The sequence below is a fragment of the Arvicanthis niloticus genome, chromosome 4 (genome assembly GCF_011762505.2).
Source record: "Arvicanthis niloticus isolate mArvNil1 chromosome 4, mArvNil1.pat.X, whole genome shotgun sequence".
Taxonomy (NCBI): Eukaryota; Metazoa; Chordata; class Mammalia; order Rodentia; family Muridae; genus Arvicanthis; species Arvicanthis niloticus.
The window spans coordinates 8,764,916-8,790,060 of NC_047661.1; the positions used below are offsets into that span (position 1 = coordinate 8,764,916).

At 40.8% G+C, this 25,145-nt stretch overlaps 1 protein-coding gene across 4 annotated transcripts in view; it reads left to right on the forward strand.

The window, feature by feature from the left end:
• Positions 1–25,145, forward strand: part of Tbl1xr1 (TBL1X/Y related 1) — a 132,597-nt gene that overhangs the window by 98,213 nt on the left and 9,239 nt on the right. For all 4 annotated transcript variants that reach the window (XM_076932189.1, XM_034499999.2, XM_076932188.1 and 1 more), the window contains 11 exons: positions 7,725–7,870; positions 9,136–9,361; positions 9,902–10,034; positions 10,434–10,575; positions 11,007–11,070; positions 11,164–11,261; positions 12,163–12,223; positions 20,573–20,694; positions 20,847–20,921; positions 23,311–23,438; positions 24,080–24,245. In XM_076932189.1, coding sequence (XP_076788304.1) covers positions 7,725–7,870; positions 9,136–9,361; positions 9,902–10,034; positions 10,434–10,575; positions 11,007–11,070; positions 11,164–11,261; positions 12,163–12,223; positions 20,573–20,694; positions 20,847–20,921; positions 23,311–23,438; positions 24,080–24,245 — 1,361 coding nt within the window. The remainder of the gene's footprint in view (positions 1–7,724; positions 7,871–9,135; positions 9,362–9,901; positions 10,035–10,433; positions 10,576–11,006; positions 11,071–11,163; positions 11,262–12,162; positions 12,224–20,572; positions 20,695–20,846; positions 20,922–23,310; positions 23,439–24,079; positions 24,246–25,145) is intronic.

Sequence of the window (25,145 nt, forward strand, 5' to 3'; positions counted from 1 at the left end):
TGTCCCAGAGTTTGTGTCTGGTATTGTTTGTGTCCTTGGCTGCTTATATTAGAATCACTTGGGAAAGAGCAGGCAGTCCAGGTGATTCAGGCCAAACAAAGTTTAAAGGGCACTATTGTGTGTCTGTCATAGGACAGTTTAAAATCGACAGAGATGGCTGGCAGAATGGCTCCATGCATGGAAAGGCGCTTGCCTTGAACCCTGATTGCCCACTTTGGATCCCTGGAACCCATGAAAAGGTGAAAGAGAACAGAGTCCATGAAGTTCTCTTACTCTATCTCCCCCAGTAATAATAACAACAACAACAAATAAAATTTAAATTAGTTACTTTTTGTTTTCAAAAAGAGACAGGGAAGGAAGTATACATCACATATGCAAACATGCTCATGATATTACATAAAAAACTTTAGCAACTAATGACTAGAGTCTAGAGTGAACAGCCTGAAAGGTATACATACTGAGATGTGGACTGAGCTGTGTCTTCTGAGAACCATCATTGATAGTGCTGAGTGTGTAGACAAAGGTTGAGCAAGCAATGGGGTGTGCTTTTTTAATATAAGATTCCACCAGACTTTGCTTTTAAGTTTCTTCCAGATACAGAAGACAGTAGAGTTGAAGAATGGTACAGTTCTGTGAATTAAATACAAGATCTGGAACCTAGTATCCCAGCCACAACAGACTATTGGCTGTAGATCTAAGCACTTACCTCGTGTTCAGAAAGCTAAGACTTGGTTCTGACATCTACCGATATATGATTGTGGTTATCTCTGTATCAGCACCATTGATTTCAGGGGTGCTTATGGCAATCAGTTCAATTTAAGCAATATGATACAAGTTGCTTGAGTCATAACTATTTCTCTTGAAATGTCTAACAACACAAAAGAAGCCTTCCTACTCCTTACCACATCCCCTATGAAATAAACAGCTAGACAGAAAGGAGGCTAAGGCATAGAGCCTGTAACGGGAATGCTTTAAAACTCATCTGCGGAGTGACTGGACTAGAATAAAGTGCCTCTTTCTGGCTCTCAGGTGAGGAAAGCCTTAGGAAGCTTTGGTTCTGTTTTGATAAATAATTGGTTTAGAAGTAACTTTTTTTCAGTAAGAATTTGTAATGTCTTTTTCCTGAACACTATTTAATGTTGGCTAGACTGTGGTATCCTTCTATAGAAGGAATGAAGCTATTTTAGTCTTAAGTCTCTAGATGACTAGCTTCAGAGATGAGGTTGCTTATTGAAAAGAGATGGCATGGTGGTGGTTTTCAGTACTCTGTTGGGGTTGCCTTTCCAAATTGGCTGGCCCTCACACGCCAAGATGAAGACAAAAGTATTGACCATTAGGCTTGTATTAAGGATTATAACTATGCACTTCTCAGTTTCGGCTCAGTTAACGTCATGACAAGAACATTGCTGAGGCCCCCACCGTTCAGCAGTTTTAGGAAGCCAGCCCAATGTAGCAAATACCTCTTAGGAAATGATTTTATTTCCCCTTTGAGGCATCTTAAAAATTCGAAGTACTTGTTCTATGTAAGTAAGGATTGACTTGAGCCAGTGTTCCTCCTGTAGTTAGTGTTTACCTCAAGGTATACATTTTTATTGCTTATTCACTCACTTGGCATCTTTGTGCAGTACTTACTAGGCCATGGTGAGTCTTGTAATGGAACCCAACAGTGTTTGCTATAGCTAAACTGCTGTGGCTCTTTCCTATCACCACCACCCCCATACACATCCAATTTTGTTTTTTAGGTGGGGGTGTTCAATAAAATTTTCTGGTAATTTCTTGTGAACTTAACTGGTATTTATTCTTCTAGCTTCGTTGTTCAAGAAGATAAAATTTGAGCCAACCACTGGTGGTGCATGCCTTTAATCCTAGCACTTGGGAGGCAAAGGCAGGTAGATCTCTGAGGTCAAGGCCACCCAGGTCTGCAGAGAAACCTTTTGCTTCTTTTGTATATTTGGTTGGAGAAGTCTTCACAGATTTGAGTGTCACTGCACATGTTCAGTTGCTTGGTAAACATCTCTGTTGATAATGCCATGAAACAGATACATTTATGATTGACCAAGTAGAAATTGCAAAAATCAAAATGCACTTACTACTACTAAAACCATTAAATTATTAGATTATGATGTTGGAAAGTCTTAGGAAGAAAACCACCATGGTTTTAGAACCGAGAGTTATGGTACAGACAGTCCAGGTTAGCACCTCTTCAAAAGGTATCCAGTCTCCTGGATGTAAGCCAAGTACCATACCATAATTTCTGTGATAAGTGTTTGTCCAAATGATGTAGAAAGTGGATGCTCCTAATAGAAAAATCTGATATCTAAACTGTTTCAAAATCCAATATCATTTAATAACTAATTTAATAGAAATAGAAAATTCATCATTTAATCTCATGTTGACCTGTCTCAGTTAAAATACAGGCACAATACAATGTTACAAAGAATCTCTCCAGATTTTTATAACAAGTGATGTGTACCATAAACAAATCTGTTTTAAGAGGGGTATCAGTCTCAAGAAAGCAATCTCCTTTTAGATGCGCAGATGATCCAAAATCTGAAGTTGGGAGCACATGTGACCATTTTAGACATGGAATACTTGACCCATGCTTTAGTTACAAGATCACACATCAGAACCACCCATGTTACTGTCTTTGACTTAGAACAACTTGACAATTTTTAACATTAAGCTTCTGTGCCAGTCGTACTGCATTATCTCTCTGTTTTGGCAGTTTTCAGTTACCCTCAGTAGTGTTAATAAAATGTCAGTAACGAAATGACAACACAGTTTCTGTTGACTCATACAAATAAGTAAGTAGGCAATCTTTCTGCCCTATACCAAGCAGGCCTCACTCCTCATGTTAAACTGGCAGTCAGGAATTCACCTCTAGCCATAAAGAACAGAGCAGAAGGTAGTTGAGGTTGTGTCTAGCTTCAGTTTGCCTTTCTGTGTGTGTTTAATGAGAAAGATGAGTAGTCACAGAAGTGCAAGTCAACATTTATGCTTCTTTATAAAATGTATGTAATAAATTAAGAATTAGGACTGTAAGACCTTCGAGTCAGTTTTTCTTATTTTGTAAGTAGAATGATCATTTTGTATAGTATAGGAAGTTTCTATTTCTCATTTCAAGTGACAGTGTTAAAGACAAAAGACACCAGTCCAGAGTACTTGCTCAGTGTTAGTCTCACTGTCTTTTCCTTTGCCTTTGTTTTGGGTTGTTATTTTTGACATGGTATGGCAGAACTACAAAGAAGCATGTGTACCTTGCTAGTGGCTTTATGTATTTGTGTAGTTTTTTGAAAACAGCATGATGGTTGGTCATAATGATCATCCTTAAATTCTCTCTCTGTCTCTGTCTCTGTCTCTGTCTGTCTGTCTGTCTGTCTGTCTCTCTGTCTGTCACACACACACACACACATACACACACACACACACACACACACATACACACACACACACACACACACTTTGAGGGAAACTTTCCTCAGGAGGAGGAAAACCTTTATGTATGGCAAAGACCATCCATATACACAAGATAAGAATCTATACAAAAATTTACATTGTGAAAGCCAAGTGGTCAGGCTGAGGCATGAGTGACTCCATGGCTCGGTGCTGTGATCTTGGTTAAATAGTTCAGAGGGTGTAATATTCATATAAATTCTAAACTAGTTAGTAGATTTGCTTTTTGCCTGGTTGAGGGTGTGGAGAATGCTAGGCATCAAACAAGCCAGGCCCTTGTATGAAGGTGGTCTAGCACCATGCTGATTCCTCAGTCCTTTTTTTTTAAAGCAAAAATTAGGGGATAAAAGGTGGATCTACTGTGTGAGTACTGTCCATAGCTCTGCAAAACCGAACATTTGGTAGAACCCCTACCCTTTGTCTTTTCTGAAAGCTGAGTCTAGAAGGCACAGCTATAGGGTGTGGGCAGCATAAACAGTGTGCAGGTTCTGAGCATTACAGGCTGAAATAAATCAGCTCCATCTCCCTACTTGAGACTGCTGTGGGACAGAGAGGAGGTACTTTGCTTGCCCAAGTGCCCTATACAATAACCATGATATTCAAGAACCATTTCTCTTTTTTAATTGTCTGTTGTGTTTGCAAAGTAGAGCTACCAGGCTCCTGAGAACGCATTCTCTTCTTAAAGCCCACCTTGTCCTTGGAAAACACTACTCGCTTAACCAAGCAGTGTAGAAAATCAGGAACTGCATGATTGACTGTATAACTCAGGCACACATACACACTCACACATGCACACATACACACCCTGCCACTGTTTATCTGTTGAGGGGCTCCTCTGCCTCCTGTTCTTAGATATCTTACACTCACTGTTGAGGTGCTGCTTACATCAGATTCACTTGTACCTGTGAAAAGAAGGGATGCTGTCTTCAATGAGACAGATTTGAACAGTTCACAGGTTTAAGAAATTCACTTTGTTCCTGTGTAAATTTAACAGCATTTTCTTCAAATAAGTGGGAACTTAAAGGCAAACATAAACCTGGTTCACATTTTAGTGGTTTCTCTCTCTCTCTCTCTCTCTCTCTCTCTCTCTCTCTCTCTCTCTCTCTCTCTCTCTCTGTGTGTGTGTGTTTGTTTTTTAAACAAAGATTATGTTTCTTTCTGGATTGATCGATTTTTACACATTCTAAAATGTGTTATAATGGAGTAGCATTTTGAACAGATTATTGAGCAAGTAACTTAGTTTCTCAGAGTTAAAGGATTACTATATTTCAACTGTTTCCTTGGCTGCCACATCAAGTAGCCAAAGTAGATTGTTCATTTTGGTATTTACTGTACGTGTGTAACTGCTAAGATTACAGGAGAAACTAATTAGCCCAGCATAGTGAGATGACACATAAGAAGACTGTCAGGCTCAGAGGCACAGGCTAGTGGAGCATGGTGAAGACGTCAGATACCATTTGCCATCACTTAGACTTAGTGTGTGCTCTGGGAACAGGGCTGCCCTGTGAAGTTGTGGGGAGATGAAACTATGGGGAAAGTTAGGACTAAGCTGCAGAAATGGCTTTGTCTATTTTACAGGGCTTTATTGTGGCAGATTACCAGGAGGGTTTGTTAAGTAATGCTGTCAGCTTTCAGTGAGTAGTCCGGTAACTGAAAGGAGGAAGGGAGGGTCAGATGGATTTAGGAGCAGGAACCGTCCAAAAAGAGTGAGGAAGACTAAACTGTGTTCTAGATGACAGGGATAGGTTCAAAGAGAATCTTAACAGTATGGCACTAGGAGCATTCAGCCTGATGGAGATTTAACATGAGTGGCCCAAGGGGAAGTGGGAGTTTGTGTTTGTGTAACTGACCTCAAGGTGAGGTCAGCTGGAAATTTTTCCTAGGAAAAGAGTTTCCAGAAGGGAAAGAAGAGTGGCTGTGAATAGGCCAGCACTGAGTTACCCTGTGTGTGAGTACAGCTGGAGAAGTCATTGTAGATCAGTGGCTGGTCAGATGTGTATACATAGGCCTTTCTTGGGGGTAGCAGGATGGAGAGGCCAGATAGCCAGAAGCTGTTCCTGGTTGACCCCTTACTGTTTGAGATCACTAGCCTTTCTTTACGTCTGGTAAAACCAGTCCTAAACATGCTCAGCTTTCCTGCTCAGAGTTGGATTCTGCCTGCTACTGCAAGCACTTACATTCCTGGGCGGATCATTAAGCTTACACTGGAAGAAAGTTGGATAGGGCCTGGGATCTAATAGTGCTGAGCAATGCTCCATTTGAGGAGAATGTAGAGAAAATCAGGTTTCATTCAGTTTATAACTTTAAATGAATACAGTCACCTTCCCCATCCTGGTTGTAAGGTTAGTAAGGTGTTCCAATGTTTCATGTCATGGTCTGTCCTGTTTCTCAGTCCCTGAGGGACCACTGCTCTCTGGCTGGATGTATAATCTTGCTCCCATATTTTGCCTTTTTCCGAGACAGGATACAGAATGGATTTGAGTCTTTTTGGTGTCCTGTGACTATTTTTCAGCCTCAATTCATAATAGAGTGTAATCAAAATCTAATGTACATATGTTGTATAGTACACAGTATTTTCCATAATAGCATCTTCTATTTTAAAGTTTTCCCACGTGGTTCCCCTGGCCCCATTTTTTTGTTGAGGGAGGGCCTGTGCTGTTCCTTACAAAAAAATCTCCTGTCTCCAACTTTATCTCCTCACCTCCAGCTATTTTCTCTGATGCTTCCAGTGCTTAGTCTTGCCTTTCTGTGCCGTTGCTCTGTGACCTGCCAGATTCAGGACCTTGGAATTTCTGAAGGATAATGCCTCAGAATGGTTTCTTCCATCTCATGCCACATTCACCTCAGCCACTGTGATCTCAAACTAAACACAAAACTCTTAAAATGTCTTTAATCACAAACTAGTCTGTGGGTAGAAATCATGAAGTTAAAAGAAATGCCTTTCTCTCTTCTCCCACTGTGGGCCATTAAGGCAGAAGTAGAAGCTTTGAGAACCCAAACAGATGCACATGCGTCACCCTGGGCCTTTCCCAGCCAAGTGCATTTTCGAACTTGGTGAACTGTGATGGGATTTCAGTGGAGAGTGACCAGCCTGTCCGTTACTGGAACTTCACTTTGCTATTTGGACTAGGTTTTCATAACACTGTGAATGAAACTCATATAAGGAGGTTGGCAATGTACCCTTGTGCTTTTAAGTATTTTTTTTAATTTAATTTTTTGAGATGACCCGTGTGGCCCATTCCTACCTACCCTGGAATATGGCAGGTAATCCGTTTGCCTCTGCCTCCTGAGTGCTGGGACTAATTGTTAAAGGAGGGCTAGAAACTGTGTTTTCATTTTGTTGTTCTTACGAGTATTTTTAGAGCCGGGTGGTAGAGGCACATGGCTTTGATCCCAGCACTCAGGAGGCAGAGGCAGGCATAGATCTCTGTGAGTTTGAGCCAGTTTGTTCTGGAGAGAGCAAGGTCCAGGACAGCCAGGGCTGCACAAAGAAACCTTATCGTAGAAAAACAACAAAAAGTTTGATTTCCTGAGTTATTACTAAATAGTAAAATCAATATATTTTTAGTCAATGAATATATAAAAATAATGTTTGAATTCAGTTACAATTTGATTTTTATTTCCTTTGGAAACGGTCTTATACAGCCCAGGTTGCTCTCTATGTAGTCAAAGGTAATCTGCAAGTCTGATCTTCCCAGCCCTGCACTTCTGAGTGCCGCAGTCCAGGTGGGCACCATTGCACACAGCCTGCCAGTGTTGCTCCCCAAACCTAATGCATGCTGGCCCACCCATGGCTGCAGCCCCAGGCTGCAACATTTGGTCTTGTTTCTGTTGTTTTCTAGTTTAGATTTATTTCCTAAGTCTTTTTTTTTTTTTTTTTAATATGCCACAGAAATATTACCTGTCACATGAATCTTTATTTCATTTTGTCTCATGAGGCAGTCGAAGTGTGTTGTAACTCATGGCTTTTCAGTGTTTTGCATTTGATGCATTTTCTTGAGGAAAGTTGTATTACTGTTGTACAGTTAGAAAAACAGAAGCCATGTAACCCATTAGAAGCCATGTTACATTGAGCCGTGAACAAAAGAAAATAAAAGGCTGACATGTTTCTCTTTTAATATTTTTTCTATTTTAAATCATATTTTAGCTGTCTATTTACAATGTCAAGTGATGGTATGTAATTATAAAAGATAACAAAGTTTCTTTCTGTTTGTAATTTAATGTGATGTTACTAGCAACATAAGTTCTCACAGTGTTTCTTTTGCTTTTAGGATTTTCTCATTCTGCCTTTACCTTTGGTATAGAGAGCCATATAAGTCAGTCCAACATAAATGGTGCCCTGGTCCCACCCGCTGCACTCATCTCTATCATCCAGAAAGGCCTGCAGTATGTAGAGGCAGAAGTTAGCATAAATGAGGTAAGGCAGAGCAGTTTCAGTCCACACACTGATTCTGATTCTTAAATGTGTGTTTTTTTTTTTATTTATTTATTTTTTTTATTGAGTATCTGACCTTGATTTTACAGGTTCAAACAGATTAAGATTATTTTTCATAAATGTACCAGTCTCCATACCACTGGACAGTGTTTGTAGATTATTCCGTTCAGTGTGTGTGTGTGTGTGTGTGTGTGTGTGTGTGTGTGTGTGTGTGTGTAAGCAAAGGAAGTCATGTTTAACACATAAGTGATAGCAAAGACTTAGAAAACCATTGTTAGTTTCATGTACCCTAATTTTGGAAGCCAATTTATTTATAATAATTGATGCCAACTTTGATGCTCAGAGCTGCATGTCCAAGGTTCATATATAAGCAGTGTGTTTGTTTCAGGTGTTGGCATGCTACTGGTACCTGAGGCAATCTTACCTGCTCCCTGATTCTATAAGTCAGCTTTGTGGCACAGCCACACTCATTTACTTCTGGGCTGTCTGGCTAGCTACTGGGAACATGAGGCACTGTGACAGGGATCTTACAGCCTTCAAAGCATTAATAAGTACACACTGCATTTTCTTTCTGAGCAGAACGTTGTAGCTGCAATGTTTAGTGTATGGCCAGAACTCAGAATATGTAGGGGTGAACACATGCCCCCTCCCCTCTTTATTTTGGTAAAAGTGAAAAGATTTTAGCTGTTTGAAGTAGTCCAGTAGTCCCCTGTTGGTATCCTCAGAGATGGGTCCTACATCACCACAGTTTCCTTTGTCTGTGGGTGCTCTTCATTTACACCTAATATCAAGTTTGTGTATTATACACATATAGATCAGTTACATGTTATGATCATCCTGTAATGTTTAGAGAAAACCAGTAAGATGAAGATCTGCTTCAGGTGAGTATAGGTGCATTCGTTTATTCCAAGGCCTTGATCCTTGTTGTATGACCTGTTCATATTGGTCAGTATTTTTTACTAATAGCTTTCCTTACCTGAATGTTATACATCATCATTTTATTATCTTTAAGCTTTTGTGAATGGCCTCTTGAACTGGTTTATTTTTGTGCAGAGTTGAGTAGGACCTCAGTGACAGTTGGTGGCTGTTTGCATCTGCCTCTTGCATTGTCATTCTTGCTCCCTCCCTCCTCCTCAATCACATTCATGGTTTCCTTAGAATGAAGTTCTTCATTTTGTTAATGAAATGGATGTCAACCTCACGACTACATCTCTCTCTCTTTTTTCCCCCTGGTTTTCCAACCCCAGGATGGCACCTTATTTGATGGTCGACCCATCGAATCTCTGTCCCTGATAGATGCTGTTATGCCCGATGTAGTCCAAACAAGACAACAAGCCTACAGAGACAAGCTTGCACAACAGCATGCAGCTGCAGCAGCTGCTGCTGCGGCAGCAGCCACTAACCAGCAAGGATCTGCAAAAAATGGAGAGAACACAGCAAATGGGGAAGAGAATGGAGCACACACCATTGCAAGTGAGCAGAGAGTGCTTAGAGATGCTCAGTACACGCTGCTTTACACGTGGCTTTACTGCAGTGCCCCATTGCTAGAGCTGCACTGATACCCGGTGTTTGCCTCTACCCCCAACTTGCATCACAGAGTTCATATTTTATACCTAAGGTTCCAAAAAAGCTAAATGTACTGTATGTTTGTTCCTAAATGTTTCTGAAACCTTTTCTACTCTTAAGTGAATTTTGCATCTGCATTTGATTTCTAAGTAAAATTTATAGTAGTCTCTGTTACAAACATCCAGCAAGGCTCTGACATTGAGGAATAAAGATGACTCGTGTTATATGAATGATATCAGCAACACCTACTGGCAGAACTCAGAATAGTCTTGTTTACAGACTTTAATTCAGCAATGCTGAGGTGTGATCTTTTTTTCCTTTTCTTCTTACCACTTCCACACTCGACACATTCTCTGGGTATAAATACTCACACTTTTAAAGTTAGTTTGCTCATACTTGCTAGAAATGTGCTTACCATCTGACAGACTCCTGCTTCTCATGATGCAGATAATCACACCGACATGATGGAAGTAGATGGCGATGTGGAAATCCCTTCCAATAAAGCAGTTGTGCTTCGGGGCCATGAATCTGAAGTTTTTATCTGTGCCTGGAACCCTGTTAGTGATCTCCTGGCATCAGGGTAGGTTTTTCTAAGAGCTTTCTGGCTGTTGAGTATTTTCTTTGGTTTTAGACAGGATTCACTGTTTAAGCTTGACTTGTTGATCCACCTGTGTTGTGGGACTATTGGCCTTCTTCACCATGCCCAGCACTACGGTGGCATTTTAAGAATGCCTCAACAAATATTTCACTTGCTAGCCACTTCTGTTGATTGCTTATGATCGTTTTGCCTTAGTAAGTTGGTATTTTCTTGTGAAGTAATTTTAGAGTTACTTGGTAGGACCTCTAAGATATGGAATAAGAGAAATATTAGAACTGTTTGTGCCTCGCAGTCTACTTGTTGCTCAGGTGCTCAGTGTGTGACTTGGGCTCTGGAACGCCTGCTCATATAAACACTTAATTTGATGTTTTGACTCTGAAGGTCTGGAGACTCCACGGCAAGAATCTGGAACCTCAGTGAGAACAGCACAAGCGGCCCCACACAGCTGGTGCTTAGACACTGCATACGGGAAGGGGGACAGGATGTGCCCAGTAACAAGGATGTCACCTCTCTAGATTGGAATGTGAGTGCTCTTTTCCTGCTTAAGTGGTCTGTGAGTGAAGTCTTGAAATTAGATCCCAATTTCAGCTTGAACCCGGCTTCATATTCCTAGAATCCTAATCAGAGTTTAAAAATAAATTGAAAGCTTTACTTTTTACTTCTTATATATATTTGTGGTGTTCTTCCTGGTCTATACCTGCCCCATCCTCACTCGTGGACATCTGTGAAATGTTCCGCAGAGGGAACACAGTCCCACTCCACAGTGCTTCCTGCTGGTGCTCACACTTGAGATGGGCCTGTCAGAGAACACTGGCTTCATCAGGGACGGGGTTTTGCCAGCTGCCAGCCTTTGTTGACACTCACATATAGATCTAGATCTTTTGTACCTGGAACTTAAACAGGCAATGTGTATAGTAATGAGTTGTGTAATGAGCAAAATGTATTTCTCTCCAGAGTGAAGGTACACTTCTAGCGACTGGGTCATATGATGGATTTGCCAGAATATGGACTAAAGATGGTAAGAAATTTTCTAACTTTATTGATGTTCTAAATTATAAAGTTTGAAGTAATTTTAAAGATTTTTTTGTTTCTTTTTTTTTTTTTAATTTAGGTAATCTTGCCAGCACCTTGGGGCAGCATAAAGGCCCTATATTTGCATTAAAATGGAATAAGAAAGGAAATTTCATCCTAAGTGCTGGTGTAGATAAGGTAAATGGACATTCAGCCAAGCTTTATCAAGAATGTATTTGAAAGTCATTTTTTTCTTCCTGCTAACCACTTAAGCAGACTTCACTTCATTTAAGCATGAATTTGTGACAGTAATAGAAATTTCTTATATTGTCTGCTTGTTTTCCTGAATCTATACATTGTATCTTTTGTTGATATGACCACTCCTCGTTTTTGCTGGAATTTGAACTTAGTGAAGCATCAGAATTAATCACTTTGTGCTTCCCAGTTTATCTCAGTAACGACTGTGGCTATTTCCATCCAGCAAAAAACAGGCTATTAATCAGTTGGGTAGTACTGGGGAAGGGGACATAAACTGGCTTAGAATCATATTTTCAGTGAGCAGTTTTAAAAGAGAGATGAAGGAATCTGGAAAATCGAGGGAAAGGAAAGAGCCAGCACCTGTCACTTCCATAGGCAGTTTCATGACCTGCTTTAAGTGGTATCAAAATATAAATGGCCCCTCTTTTTTTTTTTTTTTTTTTTTTTGGTGGTTGTGGGGTCAATGTCAGGTTCAAGAAAAGAAACCTTTTAGTGGTGCTGTTACTATAACAAGAACTTACCTCCTTATAAACCCCAGAGCTGGAAAAACTCATTAAATGCACCATTGCAGTGATACCCATTAAACAGTCTAATACAATACAGATACTTTGTTGACAAACAGTAATTGTTATTGGAAATAAGTTGGCGAGAAATCACCACAGAAAAGCTAAGCTGCATCATGATCCTTCTGCCTGAGCTGAGTGTGGGTGGGTGGCCTTGTACTGTGAGGAATAGAAACAGTGATGATGGAGTTCAATACACAGCATCCTTCTGTCTTAATGTAGTCAGGTGTTCATTTCACCATTCACACACTCTTTAATTTTTCTTCTTTTAATCTCAGACCACCATCATTTGGGATGCGCATACTGGTGAAGCCAAGCAGCAGTTCCCTTTCCATTCAGGTAAATCTTGATGACACACATGGCAACTGACTTGCTCTTCAGAATTTACTCAGGGCAGCCTCCAGTGTCAGGTGCCAGTTCTCTCAGGAGGCATTCCATAGCTATCTAAGGGTTCCTTCTCAGAAGATCAGCAGCTTGGTTTTGTTGTTGTTGTTTGTTTGGTTGGTTTTTTTTTTGGGGGGGGGGGGTAAAATGTGCCATAAAGAAAGTACACAGGCTATGTAATTAGAGGGATGATGTAGAATTGGAAGGTGTAGTCAGGGTGGCACTGTAGAGTTGCCAGGTCTGGCTATAATTGTACTTCCTCCACTTGGTAAGCTCTCAGGTCACTTAACCTTTATAGCTTCATTTTCACTATATGTAAATGAGGGCTCTTGATAGCCATTTACTGCAAAGACACGAAAAATGTCTTAGAATAAATTAAACTGTTTACTGTTCACGTATCACCGCCATCTTGTATATTTTAGATTGATTTGTCTAGTTCAACCCTCTTTTGTCTGTGAGGTATAAGATGGGTATTCTCTGTGTCTTTTGTGGGTTTCTTCCTGTGTGACATACAGCACTACTCTGGGCATGAGCTCAGTGCCCTCTTTGCCTTCAGCCCAGAACCACTGTGTCTGAGAAGGCAAAGAGGAACAGCATCTTGCTATGTATACCACCTGGCTTCAGAGCCACACACTTCTTCCTCTTCCTCAGCCTCCAGAGTATGGGGAGTGTAGGTGTGCACCATTGGTCTGGCTTCTCAGTGAATTTCTTGATGGCAGGAAAGATTGTCAGGGTAGTAGTTTTAGCACTGCCTGATAATAATGACTGCTTTGAGACTTATACTCTGAGGATTTACACTGTAGCTAATCAGGAAGCAGTGGTTATCATCCTCATGCTTTTAGTAATGAGCAGCCATGTACAAAGAGGCGGAAGTGAGAGCAAGCAAACCGACCAGGAGTATGATCTGAGTAGAGTGGTTTGCAGACAGTGTTGAGCCCTTAAACATTTAACTCTGTCATAGAGTTTCCACACTAAAGTGTTGTCTGCTTACCAGTTCTGCTTCTCTTTCAGCCTGGCTTCTAGTCCTTCCCCAGCTAGAGTTTTCCTTGGTCTCTGGCTAGTCCCGCGTGTTTCCTCCTACTTCTCAGCAGTGATATAAAATTAAAGGAGTTGGGTGACACACATGCTTAGCCACAGTGTAAAGAATGACAGCCATTTTTAAGGTGTTTCTCAGTGTGTTCTCTCAGACTTTGAACCAGAGCTTGCTGAGGGAAAGGCTGTTTGACCCTTCCCAGTGTAAGCATGTGTGTGTTATGGGATACTGGACTAAGGGACATGGTACTCTTTCAGATGGAAACCAAAAGACAAGGAAACAAGAACCTGAGAGAAAGAAATTAGTTAGGGAAGGAAGAGAAGGAGGGAACTGAAAGTTTTTAGAATAAGGAGTTGTACTTTAACAAAGGTTTGCTGAGGAGTCGTTGACATATGGACTGAGTGTATTTATCTTGAAATGCTTACACATGTATTCCCCATTGAAATAGTCACACTGAACATGACAGGCTTACCTGTTCCCATCAGGCTTCTCTCTGCCCTCTGTGGCCGCCCTCTCCAGGCACTCACAGTGTCATCAAAGGTTAGTTTACAATGTACATGTACATGTCACAGGCGTGTTCATTCAGTACTGTCTTTTGCTGGCAAGGTCTCTTTGGATGGCCTATATACTGTGTTTGCCCACTATTTTAGTGTGTTCTGTTTGGTCTTATTACAGATAAAACAACTATGAACATTCAAACGTCTTTAAATGAGCATGCAATTTTATTTCTTAGAATAATGAGTAGTAAAGTTACTGCATTGCTCAGAAACTGAAATTGTTCTGTAAAGCAATTTAGCCTCACCAGCCACAGACCATCAGATCTCTCTGTATCCTTTCTAGACCTTAGTGTGTGACCCTATTTTTAGTTGTAGCCAATTTGATTATTTTGTGATGGCATTTTACTGTGGTTCTTTCTAATTTGACTATTTTTCTAAGGAACTAGAATGTGTCTTGAGCGAGGGGCGCAGGTGTATATGGAGGCCAAAAGGTCGCTATCAGCTCCTCAGGAGTCTTCCTCTATTACTGTCCACCTTAGTTTTTGAGGCAGGGTCTCATTATTTTGATATACTGACTGGGTGACAAGCTCCAAGGACCGTCCTGTTATTACCTCTCTAGTGCTGAGATTGGAAGTACACACTACCTACCATGTCTGACTTCTGTGTAGCTTCTGGTCATCCAAACTCATCTTCATGTTTCCTGCAAAGCAGGGAATTTATCTAGTGAACCATTTCCCCTCTTCTTTTGTTATTTCTATTTCCTTCACACAAGTATACTTACTAGGTATATAGCAGACATTTTCTCTTCATCTGTGGTTTATCTTTGCTTTTGTTACATTTTATTTTTGGCGCAGAGACGGTGCTCCTAGGTCACAGACATGTGCTTCGTGTTGGGTGTTCTTACTGTTGATGAGTTCCACAGTTAGTCTGCACCTTAACTGTTCCTTGTTACTTGTTTGTAAGACAGATTGTCAGCAGGTAGCCCAGGCTGGTTGGGAGCTTGAGATAGTCCTACCTTAGCCATCTGAGTGCTGAAATTCTAGGCTTCTCCCATGCAACTTCTGTTTGCATGGGTGAGCTTTCCATTTCTCTCAAAATGACTTTTTGAATGATTTTTTTTCTTTGAATTGGTGGAAAATTTAAATTATGTTACTTGGTTTCTAAGTTTTGGAGCTTTTCTCGATGTCTCTCAAATACTGATTGCTAATTAGGCTTCACTCTTCTTATAAATATAAACATCATGCAGACCGATGTTTGTTAGCATTTAATGTTAACATTACTGGGTTTTCACCTCTTACTGCTTTTCCATCTGTAGACCATCCATTTTTGAGAGACAGATATTGAAATCTCCCAACTATTGGAAAACACACAATCTCTCTCCTTCTCCCTCCCTCACTTCTCTCCTCCTCTTTCCCTCTTCCTCCTTCCCTCCCTCCCTCCTTTCCTCTCTGTGGCTTTTTTTTTCTCCTCCTCCTCTTCTTCTTCTTCTTCTTCTTCTTCTTCTTCTTCTTCTTCTTCTTCTTCTTCTTCTTCTTCTTCTTCTTCTTCTTTTTTTTTTTTCGTGTGTGCGTGCATGTACAGAAGTCAGAGGATAATGTCAGGCTTGGTTGCCTCTTGCCTATCCACTGTCTAAATTTATCCCTTTGAGGCAGGGTCTCACACTGCACTTGGAACTCACTGGTGGCCAGCAAGCTCTAACAGTTTTTCTGAGTCTACCTTCCACGAAGGAGGCACTGATTCAACACCGGTGTGGCCATCTCTGCCTTGTCATGGGTGGTGCGATCAGCACTCAGGCCTTTTTGCTTCTTTAGCATGCCCTTATGCTCACTGAGCCATCTCTTCACCCAGATGTTCCTGGAAGGTAAATTAGAGTTGACCTAGAACTGAGGCAGGTGTGGGACTGTGAGTTAGTGAGTTAGTAGTAATAGTATTTAGGAAATTTTAGAAATAAGGAGACAGGTCCATAACAGTTGTAGCATGTAATTATTAAAAATCAATCTATGGGAACACAACTCAGTCTCCCTTACCCCACTGGGCTCTTGCAAGCTGTGGTCTTCCCAGGTTCTCATGATTAACCTGCCGCCAAACCCCTCTCATTTCCCAAGCTATCCTTCCCCTGCAGCTAGCCTGAGACTGGCAGCCACTGGCTCTAAACTCCTAGCCCCTTATAATGAAAACTCCAGAGGCTTATAAATTGTTAGTCCGATTTTTAACAGTAAATCTTCAGCCCCCAAAATGCCCACACAAAGAACTCAAAAGTCAATTAATATAGATACAAGTTATACACCAAGATGGGGCAAATGTACCCTGTATTACTCTATTGCCCTTCTATGATATTGTGGCTCTTTAGGCCATGTGGGTGGATCTGGTACGTCTTCTTGTCCTATAGGTTCTCCTCGTCTCTGTCTGTCTGTCTGTCTGTCTGTCTCCCTCCCTCCCCCTCTCTCCCTCTCCCTTCCTCCCTCCCTCTCTAAAACTTTCTGCTCCACCTTCCATCCCACTGCCCACTCACTGGCTGAAGCCTTATCTGAGTAACAAACAATGAATATAAGTAACGCTACAAATTTGTGTATTTGTAACAAGTTAAATTTTTGGTATGTATGTCTTAGTCATTGTTCTGTTGTTACAAAGAGACATCACGACCTAGGCAACTCTTAAAAAATAAAGCATTTAATTGGGACCTTGCTTACAGTTTCAGACATTTAGCTAGTTACGGTGATAGGAAGCATGGTAGCGGGCAAGCGTGGTGCTATGGAAGTAGCTTAGAGTTACACCCTGATCCATGGGCCATGAGAGAGACAGAGACTGGCAGGGCTCTTGATACCCCAGAGCCCAGGCCACGCCCAGTAACACACTTTCTCCAGCAGGGCTACACCTTCTGATCCTTTCAAAGAGCACTACTTCCTGATGACATAAGCATTCAAATATTGGAGCCTATGGGGGCTATCTCACTCAAACACCATAAAGTATTTGGTCACAAAATTTAAAACTAATGAAATACTCTTACCACTATTGACTGAAACACTTGAAATGGGTAAATTACATCTCAGTAAAGCCATTAAAAATGCCAGTTAATTTTCAAAGGGAAAACTAAGAAATAAGAAAATACTAATAATAAGTAAATGTGTCGTTTTCATCATAGTTTATTTTTTTCAAAATTACGGAATCTAAGTGGATTTTTTAAAAACAAATCAGAAGAGAGAATTTCTCATTTTAGCTCTAGAAGTTTAAAAATGTATCATACTGGGAAGTTTACCTTTCATAGCTTCCTCTAAGTATGTAAAATATGACCATAATAATAAACAGAACTTTCCTGTGTTAGGTGCATGTTGGGTTAGGTTTGTAGTCTTAAAGGACGCACTGCCTGGTCCTGTCTTAGGGCTGCCTTTTCTCTAGTGTTTCCCTGGGCTGCCAGGGGGCTGGGAACATGGCAGACACTTTTATCCTAACACTCAGTTTAGCATTCCTAGCTGAAGTTCTTAGTTATACAATCCATCCATCCATCCATCCATCCATCCATCCATCCTTCCTTCCTTCCTTCCTTCCTTCCTTCCTTCCTTCCTTCCTTCTCTCTCTCTCTCTCTCTCTCTCTCTCTCTCTCTTTCTTTCTTTCTTTCTTTCTTTTTCTTTTTTTGTATTTAACAATCCATTTCATTTTTTTCATCAGGCAAGTTTGCCTAGAAGATTGAAAAATCCAGAAAAATCTTAAGTTTACATTTGGTTTTGATGCTATGATGGTTTATATATGCTTGGCCCAGGGAGTGGCACTACTTGAAGGTGTGGCCCTGTTGGAGTAGGTGTGTCATTGTGGGTGTGGGCCTAAGACCCTCATCCTAACTACCTGAAAGTCAGTATTCTGTTAGCAGTTTTCAGATGAAGATGTAGAACTCTCAGTTTCTCCTGTACCATGTCTTCCTGGATGCTGCCATGTTACCATCTTGATGATAATGGACTGACCCTCTGAACCTGTAAGCCAGCCCCGATTAAGTGTTGTTCTCATAAGAGTTGCCTTGGCCATAGTATCTGTTCACAGTAAATCTCTAAGCAAAGGTCCTTCCCCATGTCTTGCTGATGCTTATGTTTTTTTTCCATTAATTTATTTGTTCACTTTAAATCCCAGTCACTGCCCCCCACCCACCCACACAACCCCTCTCCCATCCTGTCTTCCCCTTCTCTGAGAAGAGGGCAGCCCCCCTTGAGTACCAAACCACCCAGGCACATCAGTTCACTGTAGGACTAGGCACATCCTCTTCTACTAAGCCAGATAAGGCAGCCCAGTTAGGGGAACAGGATTCACAGGCAGGCATCAGAGTCAGGGACAGCCCCTGCTCTAGTTGTTGGGAAACCCACATGAACACCAAACTGCATATCTGCTACATGTGTGGGACCTGGGTCCAGACCATGTATGTTCTGTGGTGGTTCAGACTCCGAGAACTCCTAAGGGTCCAGATTAGTTGACTCTGTTGGTTTTCCTATGGAGTATCTCCCCTCTAGGTACCTCAGTCCTTTGCCAGACTCTACCACAAGTCTCCCTGAGCTCCACCTAATGTTTGGCTGTGACTCTGCATTGTTTTCAGTCATCTGCTAGGTGGAACCTCTCAGAGAACACTTCTGCTAAGCTCCTGTCTGTAAGCGTAACAGAGTATCATTAGTAGTGTTAAGGATTGGTTCTTACCCATGAGAAGGGTCTCAGTTTGAGTCAGTCATCGATTAGCCATTCCCTCCTTCTCTGCTCCATCTTTATCTTTGCATGTCCTATAGGCAGAACAGATTTTGGGTAGAAGGTTTTGTGGGTAGGGACTCCCAATGGAAGGAGTTCTGCCTCACTACAGGATATAGTTTCCCTTTTTCCCTGAACCCAAGGTATGCCTCTTTAGTGTGGCTTGCGAGTTGCCATCTTCCTCTCAAGTTTAGAGGCCACTCAGGCTTTTAGAGGTCATGTCAGACATTTGTCCTTCTTCATATTTTTTGTACAATTATCTATTTTCTAAAAGAATTAAAAATTCTAGCCTCCTCCTCTTCCTCCCTTATCTTCTACTTCTTAATATTAGTTATATTTTATTAAAAATAAATTTAATATTTTAAAGAATGATATTTTATGTTAATTTTTACAATGTTTACTGAATTGGGATTTTGACAGGAAGACAGTCTATACTTGGGAATCCAAGAAAGGGACTAAAGCAGAAGGAAATCATTGTAGCAGTGTTGGGAGGAGGGAACATTAAAGGCAGTGAGGTCACCCAGAGAGATTGACGATGCTGCCAGTCCAGTGGGAATCTGAACCACTGGGAAGAGGTTGCCTAGTAATAGTAAGGACCACTGAGAAACCCAGACTGAGCTAGGGGTAGGAACAATGTTTCTCCTCCCACGCCCCTTGTGCTTCTGTTCCCCTCTCTGTGAAGCAAGCTCAGGACTAGGAAGGGAAAGGGGAGGTTGTGAGAATTAGTCTCATGGTTGGGGTGAGCCTGCAGACACACTAAAGTGAACAGGACAGCTTGCTTCACAATGGATGCACCAAATATTTGCCGACAGTTACATGCTGCTGACCAGGGTGGGCACAGCCACTGACTGGTATAGGTTGCATCCTCCTGGAAGTTATACCTAGCCAAATGTGAATGAAGTGATCCCAAAAAAGCAGCTGGGGAAAGCATCCTTCACTCTCCTGTTTCTCCTGGTCTCTAAGTAGGCTTGACAGCCTTACCAAGGTTCAGAAAGTAGCTTTTTCTAGTGTTGTAGACTATGCGAATATGTTGTACTGAGACTGAGTCTAAATGTCCTATTACTTCCCCTGTGAAAGACCCTTCATCACAGCTGACTGGAGTATGAAGACAGTGTTCTCCATGTGTTCACCCTCAACCCAGTTACTTGCGACCCTTGCCTTGATCTGTAAGGCTAATATCATGGAACTATTCTGCTTGATGTAGGGGAAAGAAATATGTAATCTTCATATTAAGTCTTAGCCAACTTTTGGACATTTGAAATTTTAAACTTTTTTAAGAGTCACTTGATTTTTCTTAAGAAAAAAATTTTTTTAAAGGAAACATATTTGTCAATAACATTCATTGTTGTTGACAATTGGGATGGCTCTGATTCATTTATCTGACTTGTAGTTTGTAGTATTCTTTTGACATGCTTGCTTGGTCTTGGCAGCATCCTCAAGTACTAAGTGAAGTTTAGAGGTGGGGTATTAACTGCAGCCACTGAATGAAGGATCACCATACTAGGTTCAGTAATTTGCTTGGTTTAAATCATAGCAGTGGTAGAACCATAGTTTTCTATCTATTACACATGCACAGGCAAATGAAATAGAAATAGAAAGAGTTAGTCACCAGGTTTGTTTTGGGTTTTTTTTTTGTTGTTTTTTGTTTGTTTGTTTGTTTGTTTTTGGCTATACAAAAGAGAAGCCAAGGCTCTAGTTCACAGCATGAGTTATCCTGCACAGTGATCACACAGCTACAAGTTGTTACATTTTTGATTTCCCCCACCACCCCCCAAAGTTAAAGTAGGAGCTAGAGATGTCTCAGTGGATGAGAACACCAGCTATTCTTCCAGAGGATCCAGGTTTAATTCCTAGCACCTGTGTGGCAGTTCACAATTTCTGAGTAACTCCAATTCCAGAGGATCTGACATACATTCAGGTAAAACTCCAGTGCACATATGAATGAGTGAGTGAATAGTAAAATCTTTAAGTACTGCTTAGGACATGCTTCAGAGCTAAAACTCCTGGGTGACACACATGTCTCAGTGCAGAACCCCGCCTGTGCTCCCTTCTAGCCCCAGCACTGGACGTCGACTGGCAGAGCAACAACACCTTTGCATCCTGTAGTACGGACATGTGCATTCACGTCTGCAAACTAGGACAAGACAGACCTATCAAAACATTCCAGGGACACACGGTAAGAAGGCTCTCCCTTCTCCCTTCTGAAAATAGGTATTTTGAGTGAATAATCAAGTAATATTTCAGAATAGTTTTAAATTAAGCATATTAAATATTAAATAGTAGCCTGTTGTATAAAATGGAAATATAAATATTTACTGTTGTTTTTAGAATGAAGTAAACGCTATCAAATGGGACCCAACTGGTAATCTCCTAGCTTCCTGTTCAGATGACATGACATTAAAGGTAATTCAAATAGTGGGTGCTTAATGTCCCATGGGCATTTTAAGGCTTCTGTTTTTCCTTTCTTTTTTCTTTTTTCTTTTTTTTTTCTTTCTTTTTTTTTTTTTAAGGGTCTCATTATATACCTCTGGCTGTCTTGGAACTCAACTATGTAGACCAGGCTGGCCTTGGACTCCAGTGATTTCCCATCCTCTGCCTCTTGAGTGCTAGATAATGGCTTATACCTGGCTTAAAGCTATTTAAAATCTCTTCTTGCTATATAAACCTAAATGAGGAGTTTTCTAGCTTTTTAATGGTTAATCTTGTTTCCTCTGAAATGCTTATATACTTGAATATAGGAAATGTTATTAAAAGAATGGCTGTGCAGGTGGATTATGCTGCTGTATTTATTACAGTTCTCACTGGTGGTGAGGCAGTCAGAGCGCAGTTTAATCTATAAGAGACTTACGAAAATCTGTACACAATCAGAGAGGTTGCGAATTCTCTGTTGCTTTCAGACTGGAAACCCACGAATGCTAGTGTCTTACTTTTCTTTTGTTATGCTAAGATACTATGATGAAGGCAACTTATAGAAGAATTTATTGGGCCTGACAATTTCAGACGGGGAATCCATGACCATGGCAAGGGGCATGACAACAGGCAGACAGGCAAGGCATTGGCTCACGTCAATCATCACAAGGCAGAGAAGTGAAATGGGAATTTTATCAGTCTTTGAAGTAAAAGAGCCCATCCCCAGCAATACACATCGTCCAACAAGGCCATACCTCCTCCTCATTCCAGAGTAGTTCCACCAACCAGGGACTAAGCATTTAAATACATAAGTCTATGGGGGCCATTCTCAGCCAAACGCCCATAGGCAGCCAGGTGGTTTCAAACTTGAAGCTCAGGCAGTGCCAGGGCCGTTGAGTAAGCCCAGGCTGAAAGCAGAAACATTGTATTTCAGCTCAGTATTGAAGGTAGAGAAGATAGTGGTTGCTACCTACATGAATGCTATCCATCCACATAGACAGTGCAATCTGCTTTTTCTTACTGACAGACATGGGGAAGTAATGCTTAACCAGATATCTGAGTCTCCCATGACTCAGTCAAGGTGAGATAGGAAATTACCCATCCAGGAACACAGTGTGATGTGACTTCATCCCACAGGTAGTAAAAACATCATGTTGAGGTAAACACCAACCTAGTGCTAGTCTTTGCAATGACTGAGCCTTTTCACTTCCTCATGCCACACATGCTCTACTGAAAACATATATCCTCAGCCTCAGTGCCAGTGGCCTTTGTGACAACCCTTACAGATAGGGTAATCCTGCAGAAAAATAATGTGGTTTTTCTATGAAGAGGCTAAGTGTTCCTTCCCCTACCTTCAGCTCCAGGGTGAGATGGAGGACTTGGTGCGCTGAGGAAGCATGGCAGCAATGAGCACCGTTGCCGCGCCTTGTTTTTGTTGGGTTTGGTTTATTTTTTGTTGTTGTTTTTGGTTTTGTGTGCCATAATCTCATGATGTAGCCCAGGCTGACTTTGAATTTAAGACCCTGTACATCCTCAAGCACTGGGTATACGACGATACCACTATACTGGTTTTCTTGCTGTTGTGTTTTCTTCTCGTGCACATGCATTAAAGCTTATATTATGAAGGCATGCCAATATTCAGAGAAACTTATTTCATAAATTGAGCTGCAAGCTGAAGAGTCTGGAACTTTTTTTCACCCAACAAAGAAATTTGGGTCACAGAGAATTTCAAAGCAGGAATGAAATGGGTGGTGTGTTATGAACAGCAGGCTATGTAGGATGATAAACCTCAAGAACCAGAGTTCCCTAGGTAAAGAAGATTGCCACAGTGGATAGAGAAATGTGACAAGGGCTACAGGGTGACAGGTTAAGCAGTACCAAAAGCTTGGAAACAAAAACAGTCTTAGAACTGTGTGTTCAGCTTCATTTCTCAGGACTGTAAGCATCTGAGCTACAGAGTACTGTCACGTTCTTTTAGCTGCTTACTACATTTCAAGAGGGTGAATGAATTACAGTTGGGTTTTGGTGTTTGTATTTGTGTATCGGGAACTGAACCAGGGGCCCCACACAATGCTAAATCACTCATACATGTGCCCTCCCTCCTGTTGAGTGACTGGAACCCTCCATCAAGGACTTTGTAAATGTTGAGATGAGTTAGTCCATTCAGCTTTCAAGTTCAGGAATATTTGAGAAGAGTTAATACATTTTTCTGAATCAAAGTTAAGTACATTCAACTACTTTTACATTTCTTTGTTGTAATTCTCTTGATGTTTTGCTGTGGGTTTTTTTTTTTTTTTTTTTTTTTTTTTTTAACTTTAAAGATCGTGCTTTTAAAAGTATCTGTTCTACAGAAAACTACCACATTTTTTTTCTTTTGATTTAGATCTGGAGTATGAAGCAAGATAACTGTGTCCATGATTTGCAAGCACATAATAAAGAAATTTATACTATCAAATGGAGTCCAACAGGACCAGGGACAAATAATCCAAATGCCAACCTTATGCTAGCAAGGTGATGTGTCTGTTTCAGTTTTCCTTTTGAGTCTCTCATGAATAAAAATTTTGGGAAAAATATGGTAGAAAACAGGGAGCATATTCTGAGGGGAATATATTTCAATGGGAACCTATAAACAATTCAGGGCTTAATGCCTTTTTTATATCTATTGATATAAAACCCAATATGAATAAAACCCAATAGTTAGGCTTTGCTTATTGGCACATGCTTATAATCCAGCACTTGGGCCAGTGTGCCTAACATAGTGAGCCTGGAATCAACCTGGGCTCTATAGTGACACTGTCTATTTCAATTAACAGCATATCAACTATTTCAATTAACAGCATATCAACTGGGCATAGATTAATAAAAGTCTATCAGCATCTTTTTTTTTTTTTTTTTAAGAGATAAATCCCAAAATATAATCAGTTTGATGTTCAGAACCATGGACTAATAACCAGGGTTGCTAGAAGTAAAGTGACTGGGCAAAGGCCAAGCCCTTCCTTCAGTCTTTCATGTTTCCCTTCCGGTTTCCACAACACTTGGGTTTTAGCAGTGTAATCTACTAGCCCATTAGGTTGGCAGAATGTGAGAGTATGGGGGCAAGGCAAGGAGAATATTTGATTACTTATAAAATGGTTTTTCCTTTCCATTTTCAGTGCATCCTTTGATTCTACAGTTAGGTTATGGGACGTAGACCGGGGGATTTGCATCCATACTTTGACAAAACATCAAGAGCCCGTGTACAGTGTGGCTTTTAGTCCTGATGGCAGGTATTTGGCAAGTGGTTCTTTTGACAAGTGTGTGCACATCTGGAACACACAGGTATGTCCCATTAATTTAAGCTGCACTTACTAAGTTAGAAGCATGTACCTATTTACTTATATTTCTGTTTTTCTTTATGTGACATCAATTTAATGCTTAGTTTTAATAGTCTAAGAGCACTTTGAGGCACTTTATAGCTGAATCAACACTGATTGAAAGTTGCATTTTTATGTGCAAAGTCAATTTAGAAATAGATCTCTGGTTTTACTCTTTTATTCTTGAACAGCATAATAGATATAAAATGAACAAGCTTATGGTGAACTTGACATTTGTTGAGGACGAGATCTCCTGAGTGACTTAACGCTTCACTGCCTTTTCAGGGACAGTAAAGAGCTGCCTCACAATAGAAGCCAGTATGTTGCTTTTTTATTATTTTTTTAAATTATTTATTTATTTTATGTATATGAGTACACTGTTACTCCCTTCAGACATACTAGAAGAGGGCATCAGACTCCATTACAGATGGCTGTGAGCCACCATGTGGTTGCTGGGAATGGGACTCAGGACCTCTGGAAGAGCAGTCAGTGCTCTTAACCACTGAGTCATCTCCAGCCCCAGTATGCTGCTTTTGCTTACACTTTACAGCTTTTCTGTTGTGCCTCGTGAACCGCCCACTGTGGTCTTCAGGTCTTTGTTAGTGTAGGGCATACTAATACATTGTAGGCAGCCATTCCCTGGTGTAGAGTGGATGTTCACCGTAGTTTATTTGATGAGTTACTTGCTATAAACCATCATATTTGAGTATTTTTCATTAACTTGAATATCCGATGACTCAAGAAGGTCCATAACAAGGAGCTTTTGGCCATCTTTGCCTTCATGGCCAGCAGAGGTTTTTCTTCCTAGCTTCTCTTTCATCCTTATTGCACAAAGCACCCTGCGTCTGGCTCATACTCGGCTGGA